At 42.5% G+C, this 26,122-nt stretch overlaps 1 protein-coding gene across 12 annotated transcripts in view; it reads right to left on the bottom strand.

Annotated features, from left to right (window-relative positions):
• GRK4 (G protein-coupled receptor kinase 4) overlaps positions 1-26,122 on the bottom strand; it is a 304,831-nt gene that overhangs the window by 53,800 nt on the left and 224,909 nt on the right. For 11 of the 12 annotated variants that reach the window (XM_056555006.1, XM_056555016.1, XM_056555011.1 and 8 more), the window contains one exon: positions 7,047-7,147. In XM_056555006.1, the coding sequence (XP_056410981.1) occupies positions 7,047-7,147 (101 nt within the window). Of the gene's footprint in view, positions 1-7,046; positions 7,148-8,871; positions 8,906-26,122 lie in introns of those variants that run through there. The other variant, XM_056555017.1, reaches the window with a different exon arrangement.

The following is a 26,122-nucleotide window of genomic DNA, read 5'->3' as shown; positions in this document are numbered from 1 at the left end:
ACCCGGTATGATTAGTTCTACACTTCTGGTCCCTGCCTGGTCCTGTTTCTGTTAATCCTCTTGCTAACTGACTGTCACCGGGACCTGTAAATTGTACCCAGCTCCTGTTGCTGTTCTATGCTGGGTCTTCTTGTTTTTCTTTACTGGAGGCCTGTTCCTCTATTATTTTTTCCATTATGCTCATTGCGATGTACATATGTCTTTAGTTTTCTCTTGCCATTCTTATCCTTCGCCTCCCGTTGTAGGTGCTCTGGCAGGTTGGATTACCATGTTGCCCTCATATGTGGGGTGTTGTAGGACACAAAGGTCTTTTTTGCCCTTGGGGCCCTCACTGTCCGCCACCCTGTGGTATCTCAGTGTTATTATCTGTTGTGTTCTGGTTTTTGCACGTTTCAATTTTGGGGTCCGCTGCAATACCCCATTTACATGGCGCCTCAATGAGTCGCTACTCTGTCGACCCCACCTGTGATCCCAGATCGAGACCAAACTTTCTTCCTTTTTCATTGCTAATGAAACTCCAGATGCTGATCCAGACTTTTTGCCCTTGCCTCTGGTCTCAAGCGGGAAAGGATGAAGGCGTAATCAATGTTGGAATTTCAGCTAGCTAGGCTGTTGACGGCTCATCATCTTAACCCTACCCCGTATTTTTACCATGCACTTCGCTCTACTAGATTGCAATTGGATGCGGTCCTCTCGGATAGAACAGAATAAGCATTACGCTGGACTCAAGCTACATATTAATGGGCAAATATAACCCGACAGACTTCTAGCATCCATGTTGAGACAGAGGCAACGGCTCAATAAGGTCCACAGCATTACCTTAAACCGGGAGTCCTGACCTCTCACCCTTTTCAGATACATGAGCTCTCTATAAGGAATGCTCTCCACCCCCTACTCTGTCCTCGATAGATGCCTTTCTCCGATCTCTGTCTCTCTACCTTCCCTCTCTTCCTCGGATAGAGATTCTCTAAATCTTCCTATCTCTTCTGAGGAAGTTGACCAGGCTATCTCCTGCTTGAAATTAAGCAAACCTTCAGGCCCAGACAGCTTCTCTGCCTTGTATTTTAAAAAATGTTGCGCCCTTCTTATCCCTCTTCTCACCTCCCTCTGTAATAACCTTCTTTCTGGTGCCCCTCTGCCCCCAGAATTTCTACACACTTCTATTTTAGTCATCCCTAAGCCTAACAAAGATCCTCTCCTCCCCTCTAATTATCGCCCGATCTCTCTTATTAACTCAGATACGAAGATTTTTACTTCTATTTTGGCCAGTAGGTTGAATTCTCTCCTTCCGCGCCTTATCCATAACGACCAGGTGGGGTTTATCCCCAGCCGCCAAGCCCCCGACAATATACGGAAGGTTTTAGACATTATCAACTGGGCTTCCGTAACATCCCACCCCCCTGACTTTGTTAAGCCTCGATATAGAAAAGGCCTTTGACTCACTTTCATGGCGTTATTTGTTTGGCGTGTTACCTTAAGCTTCCCTCCCCATCTCCTACCCAGATTCCTATAGAGAGGGGGACTCGCCAGGAGTGTCCTTTATCACTGGCTTGATTTACATTGGCTATGGAGCCAATGGCAAGTCTCCTTCGCTCCTCCCAGGAGGTCTCAAGTGTATCTGTTGCTGGGTCTACCAATAAGGTCAATCTTTTTGCTGATGACTTTTTACTTACACTCACCAACCCCCTAGTCTCTCTCCCTAACAAGTTTACTATCCTAGACTGTTTTTCTGCCATCTTGGGCCTGGTAGTCAATAGGAACAAATTGGAGATCCTGTTCTTTTAACACTCCTGCCTCTGTCTCTAACCTGGTCCATCTTAACTTTTCTATTCGTCCCTCTTCTTCTCCTCATCTTCCTAATCTAGGCATCGCACTTCCTTCTTCTCTATACAGTCTTAATTATCCTCCTCTCTTTAAATCTATCCAAGATGATCTCGCCAGAGGGAACCTACCCCACATTACATGGCTGGGTCGCCTCCATTCTGTTAAGATGGTGGTATTGCCTAAACTTCTGTATCTGTACTGCATGCTGCCTATTCCATTCCGTATGGCGGAATTGAAAGCCTTACAAGCGGATGTTTTTCGATTCATCTGGCGAGACCTTCATCCTCGAATTCCCCATTCCATTATGTACTATCACAAGAGTGTGGGCGGTCTTTCAGTCCCTAACTTTCTTCTCTATTATAGGACTGCTAGACTGGCTCAATTGCTGTTGTGTAACGCTCCTTTTACTTTCCCCCGTTGGGTTAATCTTGAAAATGGCCTTCTGTCCCCTTATACTTCATCCTCTGGTGTGGCACTTGGGCACGATTTCCTCCTTTGTTCCTCCGTTTGTTTCCTTATCTCTTCACTCCCTGCTCATCTGGCGGTCAGTACATTTCAAGACCCCTCTTCAGTCCCCTATAGCTCCTGTCACCCCCATCTTCTGAAACCCCTCTTTCCCCCCGGGTCTATCCCCTGTAAATTTCCGTTGGTGGATTGAGCAACGCCTTACCTCTGTCCATAGTTTCCTCTCAGGGGAAAAAACCTATGACTAGGGATTTGTTAATATCTTGCTTTGACCCTCCGGCTGTGGCTGAATTTCCCAAATCTTCTCTTTTCTTCGATCTATGCTATCTCCCTCCACTGCAGTAGACTATGTTTTTTGAATCTATGGCGCTCTACTATCCTCTACGCCCCAGCTCTCTCTTGCTTATCTATTCAGTTCTGAACTGTGTCCCCCCTCCGATAAGAAATTACCTTTTATGGTTCGATGGGAAAAGGACCTCCAAATATCTCTAACTCTTCCGAATGGCACTCCTGTTGTGCCCAGTTGAGTAGAGGTAGCTAGCAAGTCACCCTGACTAAAACAGCTCTCAAGATTCTACATAGAACACATTATGTACCCATGCACCTTCATGCTATCTACCCTACTGTCTGCCCTCTTGGTTTTCGTGGTTGCCAAGATATTGGTTCCATGCTCCATATTTGGTGGACGTGTCCGCGCACAGTTGTTTTTTGGCACAGGGTCACTGACCTTATTTCCACGGACACCCCCTGTTCTCCTACCCCTGCTATTTGTTTATTGGGCATGACACTTGAGCTTATGTCTCTAGCAAATTTCTACCTTGCACAATTTATTCTATTAGCAGCTCGTATCCATGTCACCTCAAAATGGCGTTCAGCTGTCCTGTCCGTGCCTATGGTAATTACGAGAGTTAATCATATTATGGTGTCAAAAAAGTTAAATGCCCTTAGGAATGACGAGATGGCACAATTTGATAAGACTTGGCAGCCTTGGATCACATATCTACATGCTCCCGATATGTCTTATCTTTCCCTGTGAGTTCTATGCTCCCTATGTCCTCTCCTGGCTAGGTAATAGTGCTATGACAGTGTCAAATGCCTCCCCTAACTACCACCCCCCCCCCGACCTTCCCTGGCCTAATGATCCGGTCCATGACCTATGTTTTACAGTTTTTGTTTCTATGCTGTACGCATTTGTATTACACTGCACTTATTTGTATGCAATTCTTGTGCTTTTCAATAAATTTCTCTTTTTGACACTAAAATTGTTTTTGCCTCTTTGTTCCTCCAAAGATTATTTGATATGTGGACTTCATTGATCTGCTTTTCTTACTTTAGCCTCAAAATTTGATAACCCATAAAGATCTTTGACTAATGCCAGATTCTCGCAGATTTTCTGGATTAAAAGTCACATCTTTCCACAATGTACACACATTTCAAACAATTACATCACTTGTTTAAGGTGATCCTGATATCCATGTGTGTTTAAACCTAAGTGATAACCCTTCACTTACAGTGACACTCAGTTGTATATTACATCAGCTCCTTGCTGCCCCCTACTTGTTATGCAACCTGTATGACCCACCCTAAGTGGAGAAAGCCTGGGGCTCAGAAATCATAGTGTAAAATGTCACTCCTACCATCTATGGCAGTGTTTCCCAAACCTGCGGTTCACCAGAAGTTGCACAACTGTAACTCCCACCATGCCCTTACAGCCAAAGACATCTAAAGTTCAGAAACCCTGCCATACATCAATGATGCCCAACGAGTGACTACCCAGCTGTAGTCTAACTACAATTTCCAGCATACCCTGTCAGGACATGTTGGAAGTTGTACTTTCACAACAGCTTGGGGGTCGCAGGTTAAAGAATTTGTTCCCACTTTTTCTAAGAAAAAAATACGGTATCTCTGGCATTTTAAATATGTAGTACAAAATTCCATAACATCATGGAAAGAGAGGAGTGGCTGGACCACAATGATGAAACCAGACTAAAAAAGGAAATAAACAAAACCATCTGCATTGAGAAAACTAAACTAAAACTATGTACACAAATTCCCTAAGAAGAGACAAAAATGTAAAAAAGAAGGGAAGCAGATGGTTGATACGTACAAAAAGCCATCAATTGTCTCTACGTAAAAGCATCCCAGTAACCAAAACTACAACTATGCATTACAAATACTTGCTGTAAACGGACAGAAAAAAGTTTAACATCAATGCTTTTTTTTTTTAATCGTTTTATTGACATTGAAACTGTTCAGCACATATCAGCAATAATATCATAAGGAATATAAAAGCTAGATAGATGAAAGCATTATTAGCAGTAGTAACAAGGTAATACATTAAAAAATATAACTCAACAAAGCTCCATAAGCTACAGTCCATAGGATGTTCACCCAAATATTAATCCAACTAAACACACAACACTCTACAGAGGCATTACCACTTTAAGGTATCTGAGCAGAACTTCTGAGGGCAATACCTGACAAATAACTTTTTCAAATTGAATAACCACATCAACTAGCCATTTTTCAAAGTGCAACTGAAGGGAGCTAATCTGCCATCTCAAAACAATGGCGTTTTGTGCGAGAAAGAGTTTCTCACAGGAAAAAGGAGTGTGTGCCAGAGATCCTCATCCAAGGAGTCAAAAGAGGCAAACCTCCATGGTACAGGAACCCCTAGCAAGAAAGAGGGGTAAGATAACACATCATTCCAGAAGTCGTGTATGAGGGGACATGCCCAAATCAAGTGGATAAAATCTGCACTAGGGGCCCTACATTGAAGGAAATCTGAGGAAAGGCGATGGTACATGCAGTACAACCTTATAGGGGGGGGGTTACATAGGATTGATTCACTGTGGACCCTGGGAGAGAAAAATGGGCCGAAAGGAGGAGATAAAGGAATTCCCTCCAGCATTAGGGAAATAAGATTAGTATACAATGGAGTTGCAAATATTTAAAGAAGTGAGTCCGGGAGACCTCATACTAGTAATTGCGCAAATGAGAGAAATACATTTAGGTCATACATATCGCCAACAGTATGAATGTAGTACACAGACCTACAAGCAGATTCGAGAGATTGTTATTGTCCCAAAAGTCATTTTGGATATTACATGAGATAAGCTATACACTCTCTTGGCATGATGCAGAGCAGAACTAGCCAAATGAAGTAAAGGTAGCATACCAGGTGGGGCATTTATCAGTTCTGGTCTCAATAATGCCCCAATAATATAAGGGGTCACCACACACTATAGGAACATCAAATGTAATGAAGGAACAGGAATGGGGTCAATTATTCTACATGAACAAGAGGGGGCAGCTTGCACTCGTCACGGAACAGGAAGGGCAGCAAATACTAAGCAAGAACTGGAATAGGCTGCACGTCCTCCGCAGGGACAAGAGGAGGCTGCACGTCCTCCGCAGGGACAAGAGGCGGCTGCATGTCCTCCGCAGGGACAAGAGGAGGCTGCACGTCCTCCGCAGGGACAAGAGGAGGCTGCACGTCCTCCGCAGGGACAAGAGGAGGCTGCACGTCCTCCGCAGGAACAAGAGGCGGCTGCACGTCCTCCGCAGGAACAAGAGGAGGCTGCACGTCCTCCGCAGGGACAAGAGGAGGCTGCTTGGCCTCCGCAGGGACAAGAGGAGGCTGCACGTCCTCCGCAGGGACAAGAGGAGGCTGCACGTCCTCCGCAGGGACAAGAGGAGGCTGCACGTCCTCCGCAGGGACAAGAGGAGGCTGCACGTCCTCCGCAGGGACAAGAGGAGGCTGCACGTCCTCCGCAGGGACAAGAGGAGGCTGCACGTCCTCCGCAGGGACAAGAGGAGGCTGCACGTCCTCCGCAGGGACAAGAGGAGGCTGCACGTCCTCCGCAGGGACAAGAGGAGGCTGCACGTCCTCCGCAGGGACAAGAGGAGGCTGCACGTCCTCCGCAGGGACAAGAGGAGGCTGCACGTCCTCCGCAGGGACAAGAGGAGGCTGCACGTCCTCCGCAGGGACAAGAGGAGGCTGCACGTCCTCCGCAGGGACAAGAGGAGGCTGCACGTCCTCCGCAGGGACAAGAGGAGGCTGCACGTCCTCTGCAGGGACAAGAGGAGGCTGCAGACATTTTGCAAGAACAATAATGTGTGCCATCTTGCTGGTGCCGATTTCTGAAAGCGCCACATCTAAAGAAATATAAGGCTGTCCTGTTCGTAAGAAGGAAACTGCCCAGTTCTAGGAATTCATACCCCATACACTGATCACTGAGCAAAGGATTATGCAATACTCACTTATTTTTTCAATCCCAGAAGTGAAAATCATCCTCATCACCATGTAGATGGAAGAATCACTACGGTAAAGGTCTTAGGTCATTTCCAGATGTGTCAGCATAGCCAAATATTTTCACATCTGCTGTTTCGGAAAAACAGACCTCAGAAGCACATGCTGGGTGGGAGAGTAACATTTCTAGTGTACAAGCCTCATTCCTTGACATGTAGTGGCGTCATACAGGATGATTTATTTCTCCCACCATAGTAAATCTCTAGAATGTACACGTCAGAACATATGAAACATTAGAATTACATTTTTATATGCTACAGAGCTGCTGGTTTAACCGGATCTGTCAAAGATTCCATAACTATACCCTAACTGTGCACCATCTGGAGAGGTAATTTTTTTTTATTTTTGTAGTTTTTTAATTGGTTTTATGACTACCATGCCTAACAGAAAAAAATCTAAAAACAAAAAAATCAAATAATTAAAATCCGTCCATGCCCATGCTTACCTAGTGCAGTCTTTAAAAAGCTCCCTGCAGGGACTCTGCTCCAGCCTCTCCTTACATTCATGTACGGTGTCCTGAGGTATTTCCGGCAAATGGGCTGCAGACTGGAGAGAAACAAAAAAAAAAAAAAAACACAATTAACATGAATGCCGATACATAACGGCCCAGAACATGCCAAAAGTACATTCTTTTATGGGGTCCAATGGAAATGTTTATTGTATGTGCTGGGAGATTTCAAGCAGCATACATTAAATGAACATATAAAAATGTTGTCATGCAAAAGGAACTGTACAGAAAGATATTACAGTCTAAAACAGTGTTTCCCAATCAGGGTGCCTCCAGCTGTTGCAAAACTACACCTCCCAGCATGCCCGGTTGGGAAACACTGGTCTAAACATAATACACCACAATGCTCATGAAAATACAGTTAAGGCTATGTTCACACCACCTTATGCAAAAAATATAAGAACAGAGAACATTATTCAAACAATATTTTGGTACATACTTAGATTATATTTAGAGATGAGCGAACTTACAGTAATTCGATTTGTCACAAACTTCTCGGCTCGGCGGTTGCTGACTTTATCCTGCATAAATAAGTTCAGCTTTCAGGTGCTCCGGTGGGCTGAAAAAAGGTGGATACAGTCCTAGGAAACAGTCTCCAGCCCACCGGAGCACCTGAAAGCTGAACTAATTTATGCAGGATAAAGTCAGCAACCGCCGAGCCGAGAAGTTCGTGACAAATCGAATTACTGTAAGTTCTCTCATCTCTAATTATATTAATATTATTATTATTATTATGACTGCTGAAAAACAATGGAAACAAATTCCATTATTTTTACAGATTTTTGCAGCGTTGGGGGTCAAAGGGGTGTGTTTACCATTTATAAAGTCTATGGGGTGGAGTTTGTAGACCAATCACGATGTTTAACTTATCCACAGTGCATGTGACTCACACAACAAGCCAATCAGTGGTTAGCACGTAGACATAGTATATGCTAAAAAAAGCCTGGATGGTGACAGCTTAGGAGCACACAATACAAAGCAGACACAGCCCACGGACTAGAGAGGCACTGTTACTGGAAAGCAGAAGACCCTCTGACTATAAAGAGGAGCTGGGGCCAAGCCCAAAAAAATGTGAATGCACTATGATGAAATAACTTAGGGTGCCCTGATCACACACCATTTTACCATTTTTTGATATGCCCTTCTATTCCTGAGACATCAGGGAATCAGTCAGATGGGTAAACTTAAAGGGTACTTCTCATCAAAAAAACTTTTGATATATTATAGATTAATGTATGCAGAAAAACTTTACAATTGCATGTTATTAAAAAATATGCTTCTTTCTATTTAATTTTCCACTTTGAAGAAATGACCACTAGGGGTCTCCCTACCAGTCCTGGCAGCAAGCATTTCAGACTCCTGCTGGAGTCCTAAACACTACGAGCTGCCAGTCTGCTTTGTTCACAAAGGAGAACACTCAGAGCTGCCAGCCTGCTTTGTTCACAGCCTGTTTGGCTGTGAACAAAGCAGGCTGGCAGCTCTGAGTGTTTAGGACTCCAGCATGAGTCAGAAATGCTTGCTGACAGGACTGATCGGGAAAATACAATTGAAAGAAGCGTATTTTTCATTAACATGCTATTGGAAAGTTATTCAACATTCATTAATCTAAAATATATCAAAAGTTTATTTGATGAGAGGTACCCTTTAATCTCAATAATGGGAGTAAATATCAGGTGAAGGGTGAGATTATACAGTCAGGGAATGTGTATTAGGTATACACACACTTTATTGTATCATCCACGCGCCCTAACTATATTCCTACCTATTACTCCTTTTATTAACATTACTGGAGTACTCCGATGCAGGAAGACTTATTCCCTATCCAAAGGTTATCCTGCTTGGCACCCCGGCAGTCCCCAGGAACGGAACATGTCGACCCCCGCACAAAGCAGTGCGATTCGCCCCCTCTGCCTCCACGTCCTATTCAGTAATTGACAGGTCTATGGGGGAGATTTATCAAAACCTGTGCAGAGGAAGAATGGTGCAGTTGCCCATAGCAACCAATCAGATCGCTTCTTTCATTTTCCACAGGCCTCTTTAGAGGCCTGTGGAAAATGAAAGAAGCAATCTGATTGGTTGCTATGGGCAACTGCACCACTCTTCCTCTGCACAGGTTTTGATAAATCTCCCCCTATGTGTGTATATTAGACAGTTGTCTTTTTAAGTCGGACAGCCCAATTGACAACTTAGCCCAGAAAGAACCAGTTCTCACTCCATTCACACAGATAGCTGTCAATCACTCAGTAGGACCGCCCACTTAGCTACTTAGCCCAGAATGAGCAGAGATTTACCTGAATAAATGACAAGTTGTTCTGAAAAGTTCCCCAAACATCTATATATCAATCTGCTCAGCTCCTCCTGCTCTATAACATGCTGCCCGCAGACTGAACTGTATAGTATGTAAGGTTTCCTTTAAAAAGTAGCATGCAGATCTGCAGCAATGATCACAGATAAAGTGCGCACTTGACGTGACCACAGTCGGGGAGTACAGTATACAGCTTTAGTTTACATCCTTACAGGTTCCACCCACAAGATTCATAACCTTCTTGGTCTCTACAATTGAAGGACCATTATCCTCATGTATACACACACCTGTCAATATTTGCACTGGAAAGGTAATCTACCCAGTGGCTTTTAAACTGTTGACCATACGAAGATCAGGTATCAGGCTCAAGTCCAAGAGTTTACAGGGAAAACTTTTTAACTCTTTGGTTGGAAATACTGAATACGTTTTGTGCATTAAAAATTTATATAAAAAGGTGTTTACAACGGTAATAGGATTTCTAAGATAACATCATGTAGTGTATCTATACTGGACAACATGTAATTGGGAGTCATTTCAATACATTTTCTGGAGGGAGGACTCTACCGGTCATGCTTGTCATGTGTCTACACCATTTTTTCTGCATATATTACTGAAGGCTGTAAGCTGCTACGTAGTTCAATACGGTAGAGGTTAAAAGGATGCCGCTTCCAATATTCCTCCAAAAATATATTAAACATTGGCACAGAAACTATAATACACTGAAGTAAGGAATGTTCATGTAAAATATAACCTTTAATTAAAACGTAAAAAATCTCAAAATCAAGTAATATAAGAGACCCTAAAATATTTAAAACACAAATAATTTATTTACATGAGATATGGTCTTGTTGAGCATTATATTGTAGACAAAGGCCAGGTGGGGGCAGTGTCAACAGTTGTGAAGAGTGGGATAAAACTGCCTTACCCTAACAACTCCTACTGAACCCTTCTTGGTTACCATTAAAAGGACGTCCCCACACTGGAACTTGACCCTACTTACACCCTAAAAACCCTGACCTTCCTAGAAGCGAAAGTGAGAGCGGCTCTTAGCTAGTGAAATGTGCAGGAGAGAGCCTGGAATGTGTAAATGCAAGCTGACCCTGTCTGCATCCTCCAGGGGGTTCACACTGTACATGAAAGGTACATCAATGCTTCCCTCTTATTTCTGACCCCCCATAAAGTTCTAGGCAGCTGTCCTTAGTGTAGCTTGTCATCATTATCATCAGCAGCAACAGTTGACCTTAGGCCAGTGCTGCTTTTGTGAGGTAACCCCTTCCTTGCTGTAATACTGTTGTGGTATTCCTTTCTGCTTGCATAGCACCTTAAAAACCAGTACAGCAATAAACCCCCTTTCTTCCCACATGCCATCTATAGTAACTTACTGTAAAAAAAGAAAAAAGGAAAGAAAAAAAAAAAAGAGATGGTCAGATTTTTTTTTAGGGTGTAAGCAAAATCAGGTCCCAGCATGGGGCCATCTTTTTGAGGGTGAAGCAACACTTGCCAAGAACGGTACAATAGGGAGAGGTGTTAGGGCAGTGTTTCCCAACCAGCCGGTCAGGATTATGTTCTGGATAATATGGGGACCCCTAGTGCCTTTATTTTTATAAGCCATGATTTCTATAAAAAAAAAAATATATATATATATATATTTTTTTTTTTATGAAGTATATTATAAAGCTTAAATGGGTACTTCGGTTGAAAACTATATTTTTTAAATCAACTGGTGCCAGAAAGTTAAACAAACAGATTTGTAAATGACTTCTATATAAAAATCTTATTCCTTTCAGTACTTATCAGCTGCTGTATACTACAGAGAAAGTTGAGTTTTTCTTTTCTGTCTGACCACAGTGCTCTCTGCTGACACCTCTGTCCATGTCAGGAACTGTCCAGAGCAGGAGAAAATCTCCATAGCAAACCTCTCCTGCTCTGGACATTTCCTGAAATGGACAGAGGTGTCAGCAGAGAGCACTGTAGTCAGACAGAAAAGAAAGTCAAGAAGAAAAGAGCTTCCTCTGGAGAATACAACAGCTGATAAGTACTGGAGGGATTAAGATTTTTAAATAGAAGTAATTTACAAATCTGTTTAACTTTCTGGCACCAGTTAATAATAATAATAAAAAAAAAAAAAAGTTTTCCACTGGAGTACCCCTTTGATATTTTGCCAAGATGTACAACATATAAAAAGTTTTTGATTCCGACAGTGCCCATTTAAAGGTTATATTTTACATGCACTTTCCTCCCTTGGTATATACTTATACAGCTTGCCTACGTGCCTTCCCCACTGTAGCTGTCGTTTTGGGTGATTACTAAGGCCTCTCATCTGGGCTGGAGAACACAAATAAGGATGAAGCTGGCAGGTCCTCGCCTATTATGTGTTCATATAATAAAATACGAGGAGGAGGAAGCACTTTGAGCACAAACATCTTAACACGACTTCCTAGAAATGTGGGACCGACTTCCGGCATCTTTAATGGTATGGAGTTGATGTTATTGTTGTTCTTTATATTCTTCTTAGAAGTCCGTATACCCCAGAACAAATATCACAGGTGAAATGGGGGCCTCTTCAGAAGCGTTGTGCATTTCTCAGCCACTATTTCCATCTAAGGGAAATTATAATAGGCTGGCTCAAGTTTCTACTCGATCTGGAAATATCCCAAAGATTCACGTCTCCAAAAAAAAAAATCATGGGAAGAGAAAAATGCCAATTCAATAGGAAGGAAGGGAGTGGCATAAATAATATCCCAAAAAACAAAGGTTGGTAAGGACACAGGCTAAGAAAAGAATTAAGTGACGGCGCAGAAGTGGACATATGCTGACGACATTGCCAGAAGCTGCTAAGTGAAGCCTTCAGGGTCTGTATAATGGGAAATCCCTCCGGTTGTAGCTGATGCAGGGCCTCTTATATGCTCCACACCCACGTCACATTGTATCAGGCTGTAATGTAGAAGAATTACTGTGGCAAAAACCAGGAACTGCTGAGGGAATGTTCGTTTATAGAAGAATTCCATGTTTATATGTGGAAGGGCAATGACCATAGAGTTAGAAACAATATCAGTGTTTTATATACACAGCTTACAAAGTATTGATAGGGTCACTGAGGAGGTAAAATGGTATTTACTATGACCTGGCTAAGCAATAGGTGTCCGACTTGAATGAACTGCTGGCACCCCCACAGAGCTGGCCAGATATGTGCTGTCACACTACATTATAATCTATGTGAGGTATGAATACTGTAGAGTTACACAAGCAAGTGAGCTCATATCTGATATAATCGATACTAACCAGGAAGGGGCAATGGGGCCTGGTCAGAAGGAGTTCCCACGGTTGGGTAGTTCAACCCCAAAAATATTAGCGCCAACCATAAAAATAATATACAAAAATATTATAAAAATGTATTCATTTATATTAAATGCAAGAAGATAAAGTGTCTCCTATCATTGGGTAGATTACAAAAATACTGTGACTAAGATAACGAGATGGAAAAAAAAAACAGGATGAAAATACAGTAGTAAGGAAAAATGCCTACACGAGTACAAAGTATAAAACTCAAAAGGCAGAGAAAAGGGAAAAAAAGGAAAAAAATACCTGCCATGTACAATGTCTGAGACACACCACATACGAACCCAAACGTGCGTTTTGCCCTTAAATGGTCTAATCAGGGCAAAAGAACACGCCCCCTGAAGAAGCCATCTGAACGCGAAACGTGCATTGGGGTATGAATGTGGTGTGTCTCAGGCATTAAGTCTAGTTAAGTGCCTTGATCCTACTCATGCTTTTTGACATTTCTTATGTAAACTAACAAAATTTGATACTATTTTGAAATATTTTGTGGTTGGTGCCTTTATTTTGGGGTTAAGTTCAGCTCCTGTTCTTCTGCTATCATGATTTTATTGGAGTTAATGGTTGGGTAGTTGCCTATCCTCTCCACCTCCTATGAAGTATATTAAAAGGAGTTAACCAGCCCCCCAAAATCTTGCCCCCTATCGACAGTATAGGGGAAAAAGCATCTGATTGAAGGGGTCCAACAATTGGGATACATGTGATCTCAAGAACGGGGCTTTGGTTCTCCCAGCTGTATGGAGCGGCAGACACCAAACGCTCCATGCACTCTCTCTACCAGCCTCTCTCTACCTGTACACAGCCTTTAGGGTTCTCTCCTGCACACTGCCTTGTATTTGTTTTTCTTTCTTTATTCAGCCTGTGTGAGATGCCGTGCAAGGATTCTCTCCCCAATCTACTATCAGAGCTGGAGAGCAATGCCCTTCTGTTGTTCTCTCTAAGGCTAGGTTCACACTGCTGCTAGGCTTCACTAAAAGGGAGCTTTGTCCCTTAACCCTATTTTTAATTCTCCACTCAACTCCCCTATAATACTGGACACCCAACGGACCCCATTCAAGCCAATGTTATTCGTTCGGACCTGGCGGTGTCCATTGCGGAAAGGGTCCCCTCTTTGTTTGACACTGAACGGACCCTGAACAGGATGGTGTCCAGTGGCAGTGTGAACAAGTCCTTACACTGAGAGGAGCAGAAATATCTTTCTCTGAGTAATAGCTAAATAGTATGAAAATTATAATGGGGACTATTTAGAAATTTGCTTTATTTTGCATTCAGGAAACAAAACAACAATTGAAAAAATGGGTTAAATGAAGGCAACTATAACTGCAGGATCAGACTACACTATTGTCTGTTACCACGGAGACGCATAGGTCACTTGCTGATGATTAAGGGTACCTAAGCCAGAAATGTGTCGGTCTTCTGTAATGCACCGATATTTTCAATAAATAATATAGTCAATAAAGAAGTTTTAAGTGCACCTGCTGGATCCAATTGTTAATGTAATAAATGTTAATGCCAATTGGCAGAGTTTATTATTATATCCCATGCTCCTGTATGGCTACATAGCAGGTAAATTCCTCAGTGTAAGAAAGCAGGGTGACTATCTCTGTCTAAGCTGAAATGGTGGCCATATAGGTTGTCATCTAGCTGTTTAAAGGATAGTTTTTCTACACCAGGCCAAAAAGGAAAGAGAGAAAACAAAACCTTATAAATACAAGGCCCATTCTGCAGCATTCGCTGGCTGGGAGCAATAAAAGCATATGTGGTAAATGTAAGTGCCGGGCCAGGAACCGCAAACTTGTGTTGAGTTTTATTCCATTCCCCTCTCAGAGCACGTCTATTAAGCAGGGCTTCCCCCAATGTTTTTACAGTATAGCTTTTCTACCACTTAGCAACTCGCCTGCTCTTGTACTAGAGAAATTGGAACTTTGCAAACACGGTGTGGGTTTGTTTGGCAATTTCTTCCGCTATAAATCCTAAAGAATAATGTAAAAATATTTTGTGCCTAAAGATCTATTATGTCAGCTATGTAGGAAAGTTAAGTGAAACAAAAAAACGGCACTGAAAAATGTTGTCTGTCTGAAATACTAGAAAAGAAAACAACATACTATAGTTCTCAGGATTCACAATTTTTAAATTAAATATATTTTCCTGGTATGTCCGAATAAGCAAAACACTAAAGTGTAAAAAAAAAAATTTACGGTATCTGTTCACTTATCTACCCCTCTTGCTATCTGTCCATCCATCCATCCCTACACCACTTTTTCCATTTATCAATACATCTACCTGCTTTTCAGTCTGTCCATTTTTCCACCTACCCATCCTTCCATATAATTGTGTAGTCAATCATCCACAAATCTGTCTTTGGACCCATCCATTCTATCTATTGCTCCATCTATATGTTACAGCAAACAATAATATTTTAAAGTCTATCTCAGTGTTTCCCAACCACTGTTCCTCCAGTTGATTCAGTAGGGTGGGGGGGGATACTGGGGTCCAAATTATGCAGTAGGGGGTGAAACTGGGGTTTGTATGATGCAGTAAGGGGTGATACAGAGGTCAACATGCAGTGGGGGGGGGGTGATGCAGTGGGGGTGGTACTGGGGTCCATTTTATGCAGTAGGGGGTGATACTAGTATCTGTATTAGGCTGGAATTCCACTGAGGTTTTTATTTGCAAAAACGCTGCAAAAAACACCAATTTTCCCGCACTGCGTTTTTTCAGCCAAAAAACGCTGCGTCCAGATGTTAGCTGCAAGTCAATAGTAAACTGCAAAATGCCAGATTCACTTGGCGTTTTTCAGTTTGGCGTTTTTTTTTATCCTTTTGCCGTTTTTCAGAAATTTCGGGCTCAGAGGCTGGATTTTCAAAACACCAACAAAACCTAGTTTGGCGTGTTTTGCCCTGAAATTGTAGCGTTTTCATCCCATAGAAGTCTATGGAAGAGAAAAATGCCATGTTGGTATTAAATTTTGCGTTTTTGCAGGCGTTTTTTATTCTTTTTTGGACTTTAGCGATCCAAAAAAGTGATGGAGATACCTTTTTTTTATTAAAATTTCGTAGGGTACCATTAAAAAAAAAAAAAAAAGATACAGTAGAGATGGAAAAAATTGTACCTAATGAAATTTATCATTTTTATTACGAAATGTTAATTCATTTTTAAACAGGGATCAATTTATGTTGTCGGGTAAAACACTAAAAATGTAGCCGACAATAATAAAAATGTAATGTGTGTGTGTGTCTTTTTCCCTTTTTTTTTGTATTTTTTTACATTTTTTAAGGTAGTACTACTACTCCCAGCATGGAACACACTGTACCATGATGGGAGTAGTCGTACCTGTACTAATAGACAGATCGCCTGTTGCGATCCTTCTGTATAATTTATAGATGTGGTGGCCGCTCTTCTATGGTCCCCTGCACTGCCATATATATACACCTATTCATATTTCCCACAGAGAGCTGTGATTGGCCAGATGGTTCCAGCCAATCACAGCTCTCTGTGAGATGTATGAATGCGTGTATATATACGGCAGTGCAGGGGACCAGAGAAGAGCGTCCGCCGCATCCATACATTATACAGGAGGATCACAGTGGGTGTCAGGAGTGACATCCACAGTGATCTTTCCTTAACTGTAGGTACTACTACTCCTAACATGGAGCACACTCTGCTCCATGCTGGGAGCTGTAGTACCTGCTTTAATAGACAGATCGCAACAGGTGTCAGAAGTTACACTCGCTGCGATCTGTCTATTAATGCAGGTACTACAGCTCCCAGCATGGAGCAGAGTGTGCTCCATGTTGGGAGTAGTAGTACTTGCAGTTAAGAACATATCACAGCAGGTATCACTACTGACACCCGCTGTGATCGTCCTGTCTATAGCAGAGATGGAGCGACTGTATACATCGCTCACATCTCTGCTCTGCACTATACTCTGGCCACTCATTCATATTTTCCTCAGAGCTGTGATTGGCTGCAGCCATCCGGCCAATCACAGCTCTGGGCGGAAAATATGAATGATGTTCTATTCACATCACTGGCCGGAGTACAGAGCAGAGATGTGAGCGTTGTATAGATCCGCTCCATCTCTGCTATATAATGGACGATCACATTGGGTGTCAGACTGACATCCAGGGCGATATGTCTATAGTACAGGTACTACTACTCCCATCATGGAACAGTGTGTTTCATGCTGGGAGTAGTAGTACTACATAAAAAAAATTTAAAAAGAGAGAAAAAGTTAAACACACACACTTTATAAAAAAATGTATTACATTTTGTTATAAAAAAATCAACATTTAGTAAAATAATTTTTTACATTCCTACTGCATCCTTTTTTTTTAAATTTTTTTTTGGTACCCAACTATTTTGTAAAAATAAATGCCAAAGGGGCCAAAAAAAGGCAAATTCCACACAAAGGTAAAAACGCCAGAAAAAAACGCCAAAACGCAGGGAAAAACTGTGGCAGTTTTTCTGGTGTTTTTTCAGGCGTGTTTAAGCCAAACAAAATCGCATAATAAAATAAAGACCTTTTCCCTAATGTGGCATAGTTGTTTTCTCACCATAAGTCCTAAAACAATGAAGTTGCTCTTCCACCTTCTTCTATTCTGTGAGCTTGCTCATACTCTCACTCCTTTGCATGCCAGATTTGTGATTTGTATCTATAGGTGTTTGATACTTCTGTTGAATACTATTACCGGTACTCTATGGGCGCATTTACACTATGAACTATTTCAGGCCAATATTCCATCTGGAGCTGATGCTGATGCCAAAACAAGGGCTAGAACAACTCAGAAATGTAGCGTCTCAATAGACAGTGATACATTTCCGGGTGGATTCCGCTGAAAAAATAAACATGTTAGATCTTCAGGCGGAGTCTGTGTTCTGGAATTTCCACTCCAGAATTCCTCAATGTAAATAGTGCAGCAGAATCCCATTGAGAACTAAGGGAGGCTGCTGCATCCTATTTTCCAAGAAATAGGATGCAAAATCCATATTGTGAATGAGCCTTTTGTTATGTTCTTTTTCTGTGATGACATATATTATGCTATACTGTAACTGTCTCACAATATTGCTATCCTTACTAAAGATGATTGTTGAGTGTATTATCACTATTGGTCTATGGTAATCCTTTCTACGTATAGGCTACGTATTCTGCACTATACCGTATATACTCGAGTATAAGCAGAGTTTTTCAGTGCGATTTTTCGTGCTGAAAACGCCCCCCCTCGGCTTATACACAAGTGAACTCTCCGCCTGTCAATCCCAGGCCTTAGTTATCATCCAGACCCCCCTTTAGTTTTCTACTCAACTCCCCTCGGTGGGAAGGAAGGGTGAGCTGGTCCGGGCCATCTATGCTGCAGGGACCGTCCGGTGGGGAGGGTTAGTCATTCTGGGCTGTCCATTTTCACTGGGAGGCCCTCTTCTCCGCTGCGGGCCGGCCCGGACTAGTGACGTTGCCTTGACGACGACGCACAGGGACGTCCATACGCAGCAGACGTCCCTGAGCATGAACGTCCCTGTGCGTCATCGTCAAGGCAACGTCACTAGTCCGGGCCGGCCCGAAGCGGAGAAGAGGGCCTCCCGGTGAAAGTGGACAGCCCGAATTGACTAACACTCCCCACCGGACGGTCCCTGCAGCATAGATGGGCCGAAACAGCTCACCCTTCCTTCCCACCAAGGTGAGGCGAGTAGAAAACTAAAGGGGGGTCTGGATGATGACGAAGGCCGCAGTGGTCTTCAACCTGCGGACCTCCAGATGTTGCAAAACTACAACTCCCAGCCATCGGCTGTCCGGGCATGCTGGGAGTTGTAGTTTTGCAACATCTGGAGGTCCACAGGTTGAAGACCACTGATGAAGGGATTGACAGGCGGTGATGATGAAGGGGGGGGGGGGGGGATGACGGGGGGGGGATGACGAGGGGGATGATGACAGAGTGATGATGACGGGGTAATGGCGAGGGTGATAATGACAGGGTGATGATAACGAGGGTGATAATGAAAGGGTGATGAAGATGGGGGTGTTAATGACGGGGGTCTGGATGATGACGGGGGGGGGGGATGATGTATTTCCCACCATAGGCTTATAGTCGAGTCAATAACTTTTCCTGGGTTTTTGGGGTGAAATTAGGGGCCTCTGCTTATATTCAGGTCGGCTTATACTTTAGTATATACGGTTAAGATTAAGCCAAAAAACGGGGGGCTGAGAGAATTTCTGCAAATGCTGGAGCCATCTGCTATGAATCATTACCATTAGAAATCCAATAGTCTGGAAAATCCCATATCCCAACAATTTATCAGTGCCAAAATATCGTAACTTTACAGTGTTTTTCTTAATAGACAGGCACAGGCTTTCCATGAATGAATGACCTTCTTTTTCTCACGCTATACACCTGTGTTTATCATAGGAAAGGTCCACTCAGGCTCAGATAAGGCTTGTTTGTGGAGTCCCGGCTGTACATGAATGGTGTGTTCAGCAGAACTGTAATACTTCTCAGCATCTGAAACAGTGACACCACCTCCAAATTCCTGATATACTGCAAACCGTCTTTAAAAATGCCTCGGAGGACGACGAGTCGCCATAAACTGAAATAACGCAGCATTCCTCGCCAGGCACCGTGACCTTAATGTGCCAAATGGAAAGAGCGCGCTGCTATTAAATTACCTGGGCAGCTTTTATTGCAGGTCTTGGAACTAGGTGTTGGGATCTGGATTTTATATCAGACGTACATGGTCAGAGCCATGAAATGTGAGTGACCCTTATGTACAATACTCATACTATGCATGATCACTACCTAGAGTGCAAATCACAACAATGGGAGATTCTGGGTATATAGGAGCATATGAAGTGCTAAAACATATGGCTTTGTGATTACTCAGAGAATATTTGGAGGAGGGAATGTGTTGCAAAACGCTTTGTAAAGCCAGGTTACATGCATAGGTACTATATTTGGCCCCTGCCTGTTTTAGGATCATATCACCCCTAATCTATTTCCTGTTTGTTAAAAATTGCTTCCATATTTTTACATTTCACAGGTTAAACCTACATTAACCCCTTAAGGACTCAGCGTTTTTTCGTTTTTGCATTAAAATTTTTTCCTCATCACCTTCTAAAAATCATAACGCTTTCAATTTTGCACCTAAAAATCCATATGATGGCTTATTTTTTGCGCCACCAATTCTACTTTGCAGTGACAGTCATCTTACCAAAAAATCCACGGCGAAACAGAAAGAAAAAATTATTTCATTTTGCAACTTTTGGGGGCTTTCGTTTCTACGCAATGCATTTTTTGGTCAAAATTACACATTATCTTTATTCTGTAGGTCCATACGGTTAAAATGATACCCTACTTATATAGGTTTGATTTTGTCGCACTTCTGAAAAAAATCATAACTACATTCAGGAAAAATTAATATGTTTAAAATTGGATTTTTCCGCGTACGGGCTGGTATGAGGGCTAATTTTTTGCGCCGTGTTCTGAAGTTTTTATCGGTACCATTTTTGTGTTGATAGGACTTTTTGATCGGTTTTTAAAATACGCTATTTTGGAATTTTTTGCGCGTACGTCATTGACCGAGCGGTTTAATGAAAGATATAATTTTATAGTTTGGACATTTACGCACGCGGGATACCACATATGTTAATTTTTATATACACAGTTTTTTTTTTATGGGAAAAGGGGAGTGATTCAAACTTTTATTAGGGAAGGGGTTAAATGACCTTTGTTAACTTTTTTTTTTCACTTTTTTTTTGCAGTGTTATAGCTCCCATAGGGACCTATAACACTGCACACACTGATCTCTTATGCTGATCCCTGCAAAGCCATAGCTTTGCACGGATCAGTCAGATAGGGGCTTGATTGCTCAATCCTGTAGCTCAGGCTTGGAGCAATAAATCGACGATCAGACGCCGCGAAGAGAGGTAAGGAGACCTCCGCCTACGTCCCAGCTGATCGGAACATCGCGATTTTATCGTGATGTCCCGATCAGCCCAACTGAGCTGCTGGGAAGCGTTTACTTTCGTTTTCAGACGCGGCGGTCAACTTTGATCGCGCGCGTCTGAAGGGTTAACAGCGCACAGCACAACAATCGGTGCCGCACACTGTTAGCCCAGGGTCCCGGCTATCGTTAGCAGCTGGGACCGACCCGGTGTGATGCGGGGTCACGGCGTGATGCGGGGTCACGGCGTGACCCCCTTTTTCACTCCGGGACAGGGCTCAGGGCATACAGGTACAGTCCAGATGTTAGCTGTAAATCAATGAGAAATCGCTAAATTCTTTTTCCATTTGGCGTTTTTCAGTTTGGCGTTTTTTTTATCCTTTTGGCGTTTTTTCACTCTTTTTTGGCGTTTTTCAGCTCCTTGGCTGTTTTGTTGAGCCTATAGCGTTTTTTCCCCTGAAATTGTGGCGTTTTTATCCCATAGAAGTCTATGGGAATAAAAAAACGCCAAGAAAACTTAACTTTTTTGCAGGCGGTTTTTATTCTCTTTTGGACCGCCTGCCAAAAAAAAGTGATGGAGATACATTTTTTTTATAACATTTTGGCGGGTACCATTAAAAAAAAAATTTATAAAAAAGATACAGTAGTGATGGAAAAAATTGTATTTAACAAAATGTATCTTTTTTATAACAAAATTTGTATTAATTTTTAAACAAGGATAAATTTATGTGGGCGGGCAGGGCACTAAAAATGTAGCCGACAATAATAAAAATGTAGTGTGTGTGTTTTTTTCACTATATTTTCTTTATTTTTTAGGTGGTACTACTACTCCCAGCATGGCACACACACTGTTTTATGATGGGAGTAGTAGTTAATGTACATTAGATGCATTTTGGTTGGACTGGCCGACCATCTAATGTAGACAGAGGTGTCATGAAGGGTAACATCTCCTTTAGTCTCAAAGGACAAAGCCGCTGCCAGAGGTATCTGGCAACAGCTTACTCCTTTTTCCCCGTAAAGGACATATTCATGTTCAGTAAAGCCAAGCGTGATGTCAGCCGAACAAACATCTGACCATAGGGTAATTAGGAGATTGGACAGGTCAATTCTACATTTGACTTCGCTTTGCAGAGTTATTACATTGGTTAATTTGTTAAGTGGAACAGCATTTGTAGAGTCCTTCAAAAAACGAAAGTCGCAACCTTACTGGCTCCATTTTTTCCCCTTTGCAGTAGTTTGTGTCTCACACATTATAGGATTACCTATAAGGTAAATGTACAAACATTATAATTCAACGTGCAGCTCATGTCAATACTGAATGTTTGTAGGGATCTCAGAGTTTAAGAACTTAGCCAATCCTTACTCTTTCTGTAGCACATGATATTGCAGTGCATTAATGCGAGAGCAAGACCGTCACATACTCCGCACATTCTCAGGAAATTACACATGACGTACACTCACTAATATACACACCAGACGTGACGCAAATCGCAGTGTGCCGGTCTGGGGGAAGGGAGTGTGTTGAGTGGAGCACTTTCCCTAATTTTTTCCCAGTCTCATTGTAGACAGTCTCTCTTCTATTGTACTGTAGGGTCTCTCTTCTATTGCACTGTATTGTACTACTGTACTGTGATCATGTCGCATTGTTTAATCTTCTGGTGGAGGCCACTGAAGAAGTCCTGACACTATTCGCTGCAACGAGCGTAATCTAGATGGAAATTCCATGGTTTGAATTGAACCAAACTGTGTTTGTGGATGTCATGGCTCTGGCAAAAGGCCAATCAGCTGATAGGAGTGATGGTGGTGGTGGTGGGGGGGGGGGGGTAGCAATTGCATCAATCCCCAATCAATCAGATATTGATGACCTATCCCGATCAATCAAAGGCCAGAAAATGTTTTAAATTCAATACAATGGTGGGAATTTATAACAATGTAGGTTTGGTAGTAGTTTGTTTGCAAACAGTCAGTAATTTTCCCTATGAATGTGTGGTAAGTGTCGATAAAATTGCGCCATGAGAAAATAAAAGGGGTGGGGGTCGGAAGGATAAATGAGGGTGGACATATTGGATCCATATGTGTTTATTTACATATGTATTGGAATAAAGGAGAATACTTGTAGGTGAAGTCAAGATTTCACTATTGAAAGTGAGAGCGTCTAGATTAAATTGCACATGGGAAAGAAAAGGAGGTTTAAAGTGTAACAAATACATTTTACCTACTATGACTCAGAGGAAGGACAAACACTTGGCCCCAGAGCAACACCTAGCAAACCCAAAAGCCTGTGGTAGGGTAATTTGGCACAGCATGGGCTCTGTGACTGGAAAGCAAGGAAAACGGCATCAGTACTTTATATGCATTTTCCATAGTGGCAAGGTTAACAGGGTTTTCTAGGAAGACATTTTTATTTTTGCCTGGGGACTTGTTTCACATGATACTTACCTACCCAGATCCGCCACGTCTGCTGTTCTGACGGCTCTCAGACTCCACTTATCTCTGCTGCTTTCTGGTTTACATGGCACGTTATCCCTACGAGAACTGTCTGCAGTGGCTTCCTGTCAGTCAGTGACTGGCTTAAGAGGCAGTTCTTTCAGGGATAAGGAGCCATCGGAACAGCAGCTGCGGGGGATCAAGGTAGGAGAGTATGACTTCTTTAAGGCTTTCAGACTTAAGAAGCTTTGCACTTCTTCATGTATATGCACCATTGCTGGTATTACCAAAGTAGATAGCAGGGATTCCATACTACAGAAGGGCTTGGACAAGAGATCTGCACCTCTATGTTACAAAAATTAGCAGTGGCTAAACAACCCCTGAAATAACTCAATAAATTACATCATGCACCATGCGAGATCTGGAGATCGTGCATCTACACTTAGAGGCAAGTTATTTACCCCTCTAGAGTACAGGTATCACAGGTAGAGAATTGTATGGCCTAAAAGACATCTGAAGATAAATTAGTAAATGCATAAAGAAGGATTACGGGAGGATTTCACCATACTTGAAAAAAATTTAGCAAATCTTTATTCTTCTTGGTAAAAGGACAGTGTGGCCAGGTACAGACGCAGCAGACCGGGCATCGTAACGATGCCCGGTCTGCTGCATCTGTACCTGGCCACACTGTCCTTTTAATGCACGTACAAGAAGAATAAAGATTTTCTAAATTTTCTTCAATTATAGGGAAATCGTCCCGTAATCCTTCTTTATGCAATTACCATTGTCTCCCTTTACCTGGGATTTGAGCACCACCATCTTTGTATTGCTTCCTTGTATGCCACTGCATTCCCGAGCTTTACAAGTTTCCTGTGCATAGGAGCAGAGCAAGTAGTGCCGGTATCTGGTTCTCTATACTTGCGGAAGATAAATTAGAGAGACCTTATAAGAATTTTTACATATAGAAATGAGGGGGCATGACCACTTTTCAAATACTGGGAGTAGTCAGCTCGCACCTCCTGCCGCTTCTACTCCTGAGCACGGAAAGACCGGCAGGGTCTCCAACCCAGCTAATCCGGTCAGAACATACAAAGAAATCTAGCTCTTGGAGTACAGCATAAAACGGGAACTTTATTTCAGCTTTTTAAGCAACATACAGACAGACAGAAACGCTGACGAGTTTCGAGTCTCACGGACCCTTAAACATGCATTTTTAGGGTCTGTGATGTCTTCGTTGTTGTCGGCATGACCAAATTTGTCCATTTGCAGTGCCGGGTACTGCACATCAGTCCCATTCAAGTGGGAGAAAAAGCCATGTTTGACCGATTCATGCAACTTTAACTATTGGAGTTCTTTTGTCTTGGGAGGGGGTGCTGTTAAATGGCTTGCACCCAAAGAAAAGAACGAACTGAATGATAAGAATGAGGTAAAAAAAAAAAAAAACTCTCACTAGACACTACTGCCCTTTTCGGAGAATATTTATTTGATGAACACAAGTGCAGGACAAAGGACGTCATATCAGCCGGAGTGGAATGTGCTTCGGTTTACATTATGGTATTTCCATACTTATATTTTTTTACCCTGAGCGCACGCAATTACATCTCCAATTACCACTAGAAAAAATAAATTAACCACACGCCGCACTTAAAAAAAATCGTTTGCATTTTACAGATAAATGGTACAAGCTACACACCTACCACAATCTGCATTTTCTTTGTAATTTGTCTTTTGGGTAATAGTTTGTGAGCTTTGATTCGGAGCCAAACTTTGAAAAACACACTCGAAATTAATTTCCTGTTGCTGTTGTATTTGGCTAAAAACATCTGGTTAGCATTTCGGAGGACTTAGAGGGTGGATTATAGAAGAGAGTCACAACTTTCCACGATGTAGAGGGCAAAGAGTGGTCTAGGAATGCTCCGACATGAACAGAACAGCAGAGTGTGAACAGATTATATATATATATATATATATATATATATATATATATATATACATACATACACACACACCCACAAACAGGAGAAGGGCTCTGAGCCCCTGAACTAGGATTAGATATATCCCCTCAGCCAACCTGATGAAATCATTCTAAAGAACACTTACAGCCAACCTTCTGTCAAAAGCTATTGGTAGGGTGTCAGGTTCACTGGACCCTATCATATTGATGAAATTAAAAGGTAGGATTATCCCTTTCAGATGAATTACTATAAGAGCAAGGCTAAAGATACTACAGAGGCCGACCATGCAGCTACTATAGGGCACAACCTTACTTTGGCCTGTGTAGGACATGTTAAAGGTGTGGTCCGGCCTTAGACATCTTATCCCCTATCCAAACAATAGCGGACAAGATGTCTGATTGCGGGGAACCGCTGATGGGTCCCACCGTAATCTCCGTGCAGCATCCGGCATTCTGTGCCAGGTGCTGCTCTAGAGAAGGAGGCGTGACGTACGCCCCCTTCATTCAGGTCTATGGGAGGGGGCGTGACGGCTGCATGCTCACAGAATGCCAGGTGCTGCACTGAGATCATGGAGATGGATAGGGGACAATATGTCTAAGGATGAAATACCCCTTTAAAGGGGTACTCCACTTTAAATAAACATATCCCCTATACACAGGGGTGGGGGGTCTGTCTTCTGTGATCCTCTGATCATCCGAACAGAGCCCTGTCTCTCTCCTTTAGATGCTGCTTCTCCCCACTGAGCTCTCCACAACACTCATGCTGAAAAGTGACGACCCGCTCAGCCAATCACCAGTTGAGAAGAAGCTCAGGTGTCCACAAGGTAGTCCCTCCCTTGACTAACAGATGTACAGGGCTCAGCTTCCAGCACTTGGCCCTGTATGTGAATCAGTCAAGACAGGGAAGGGGGGGGAAGACATGCATGCAGAAGCTTGGCATTGCCTCCTTGACACTTGAACACGATATAGAGATGTCAGATTCCCTTTAACCCCTTAAGGACTCAGGGTTTTTCCGTTTTTGCACTTTCGTTTTTTCCTCCTTACCTTTTAAAAATC

This window comes from Hyla sarda, chromosome 1, assembly GCF_029499605.1.
Source record: "Hyla sarda isolate aHylSar1 chromosome 1, aHylSar1.hap1, whole genome shotgun sequence".
Lineage (NCBI taxonomy): Eukaryota > Metazoa > Chordata > Amphibia > Anura > Hylidae > Hyla > Hyla sarda.
Note: the sequence above shows the minus strand (reverse complement) of the source record. Positions and strands in the feature narration are given on the sequence as shown.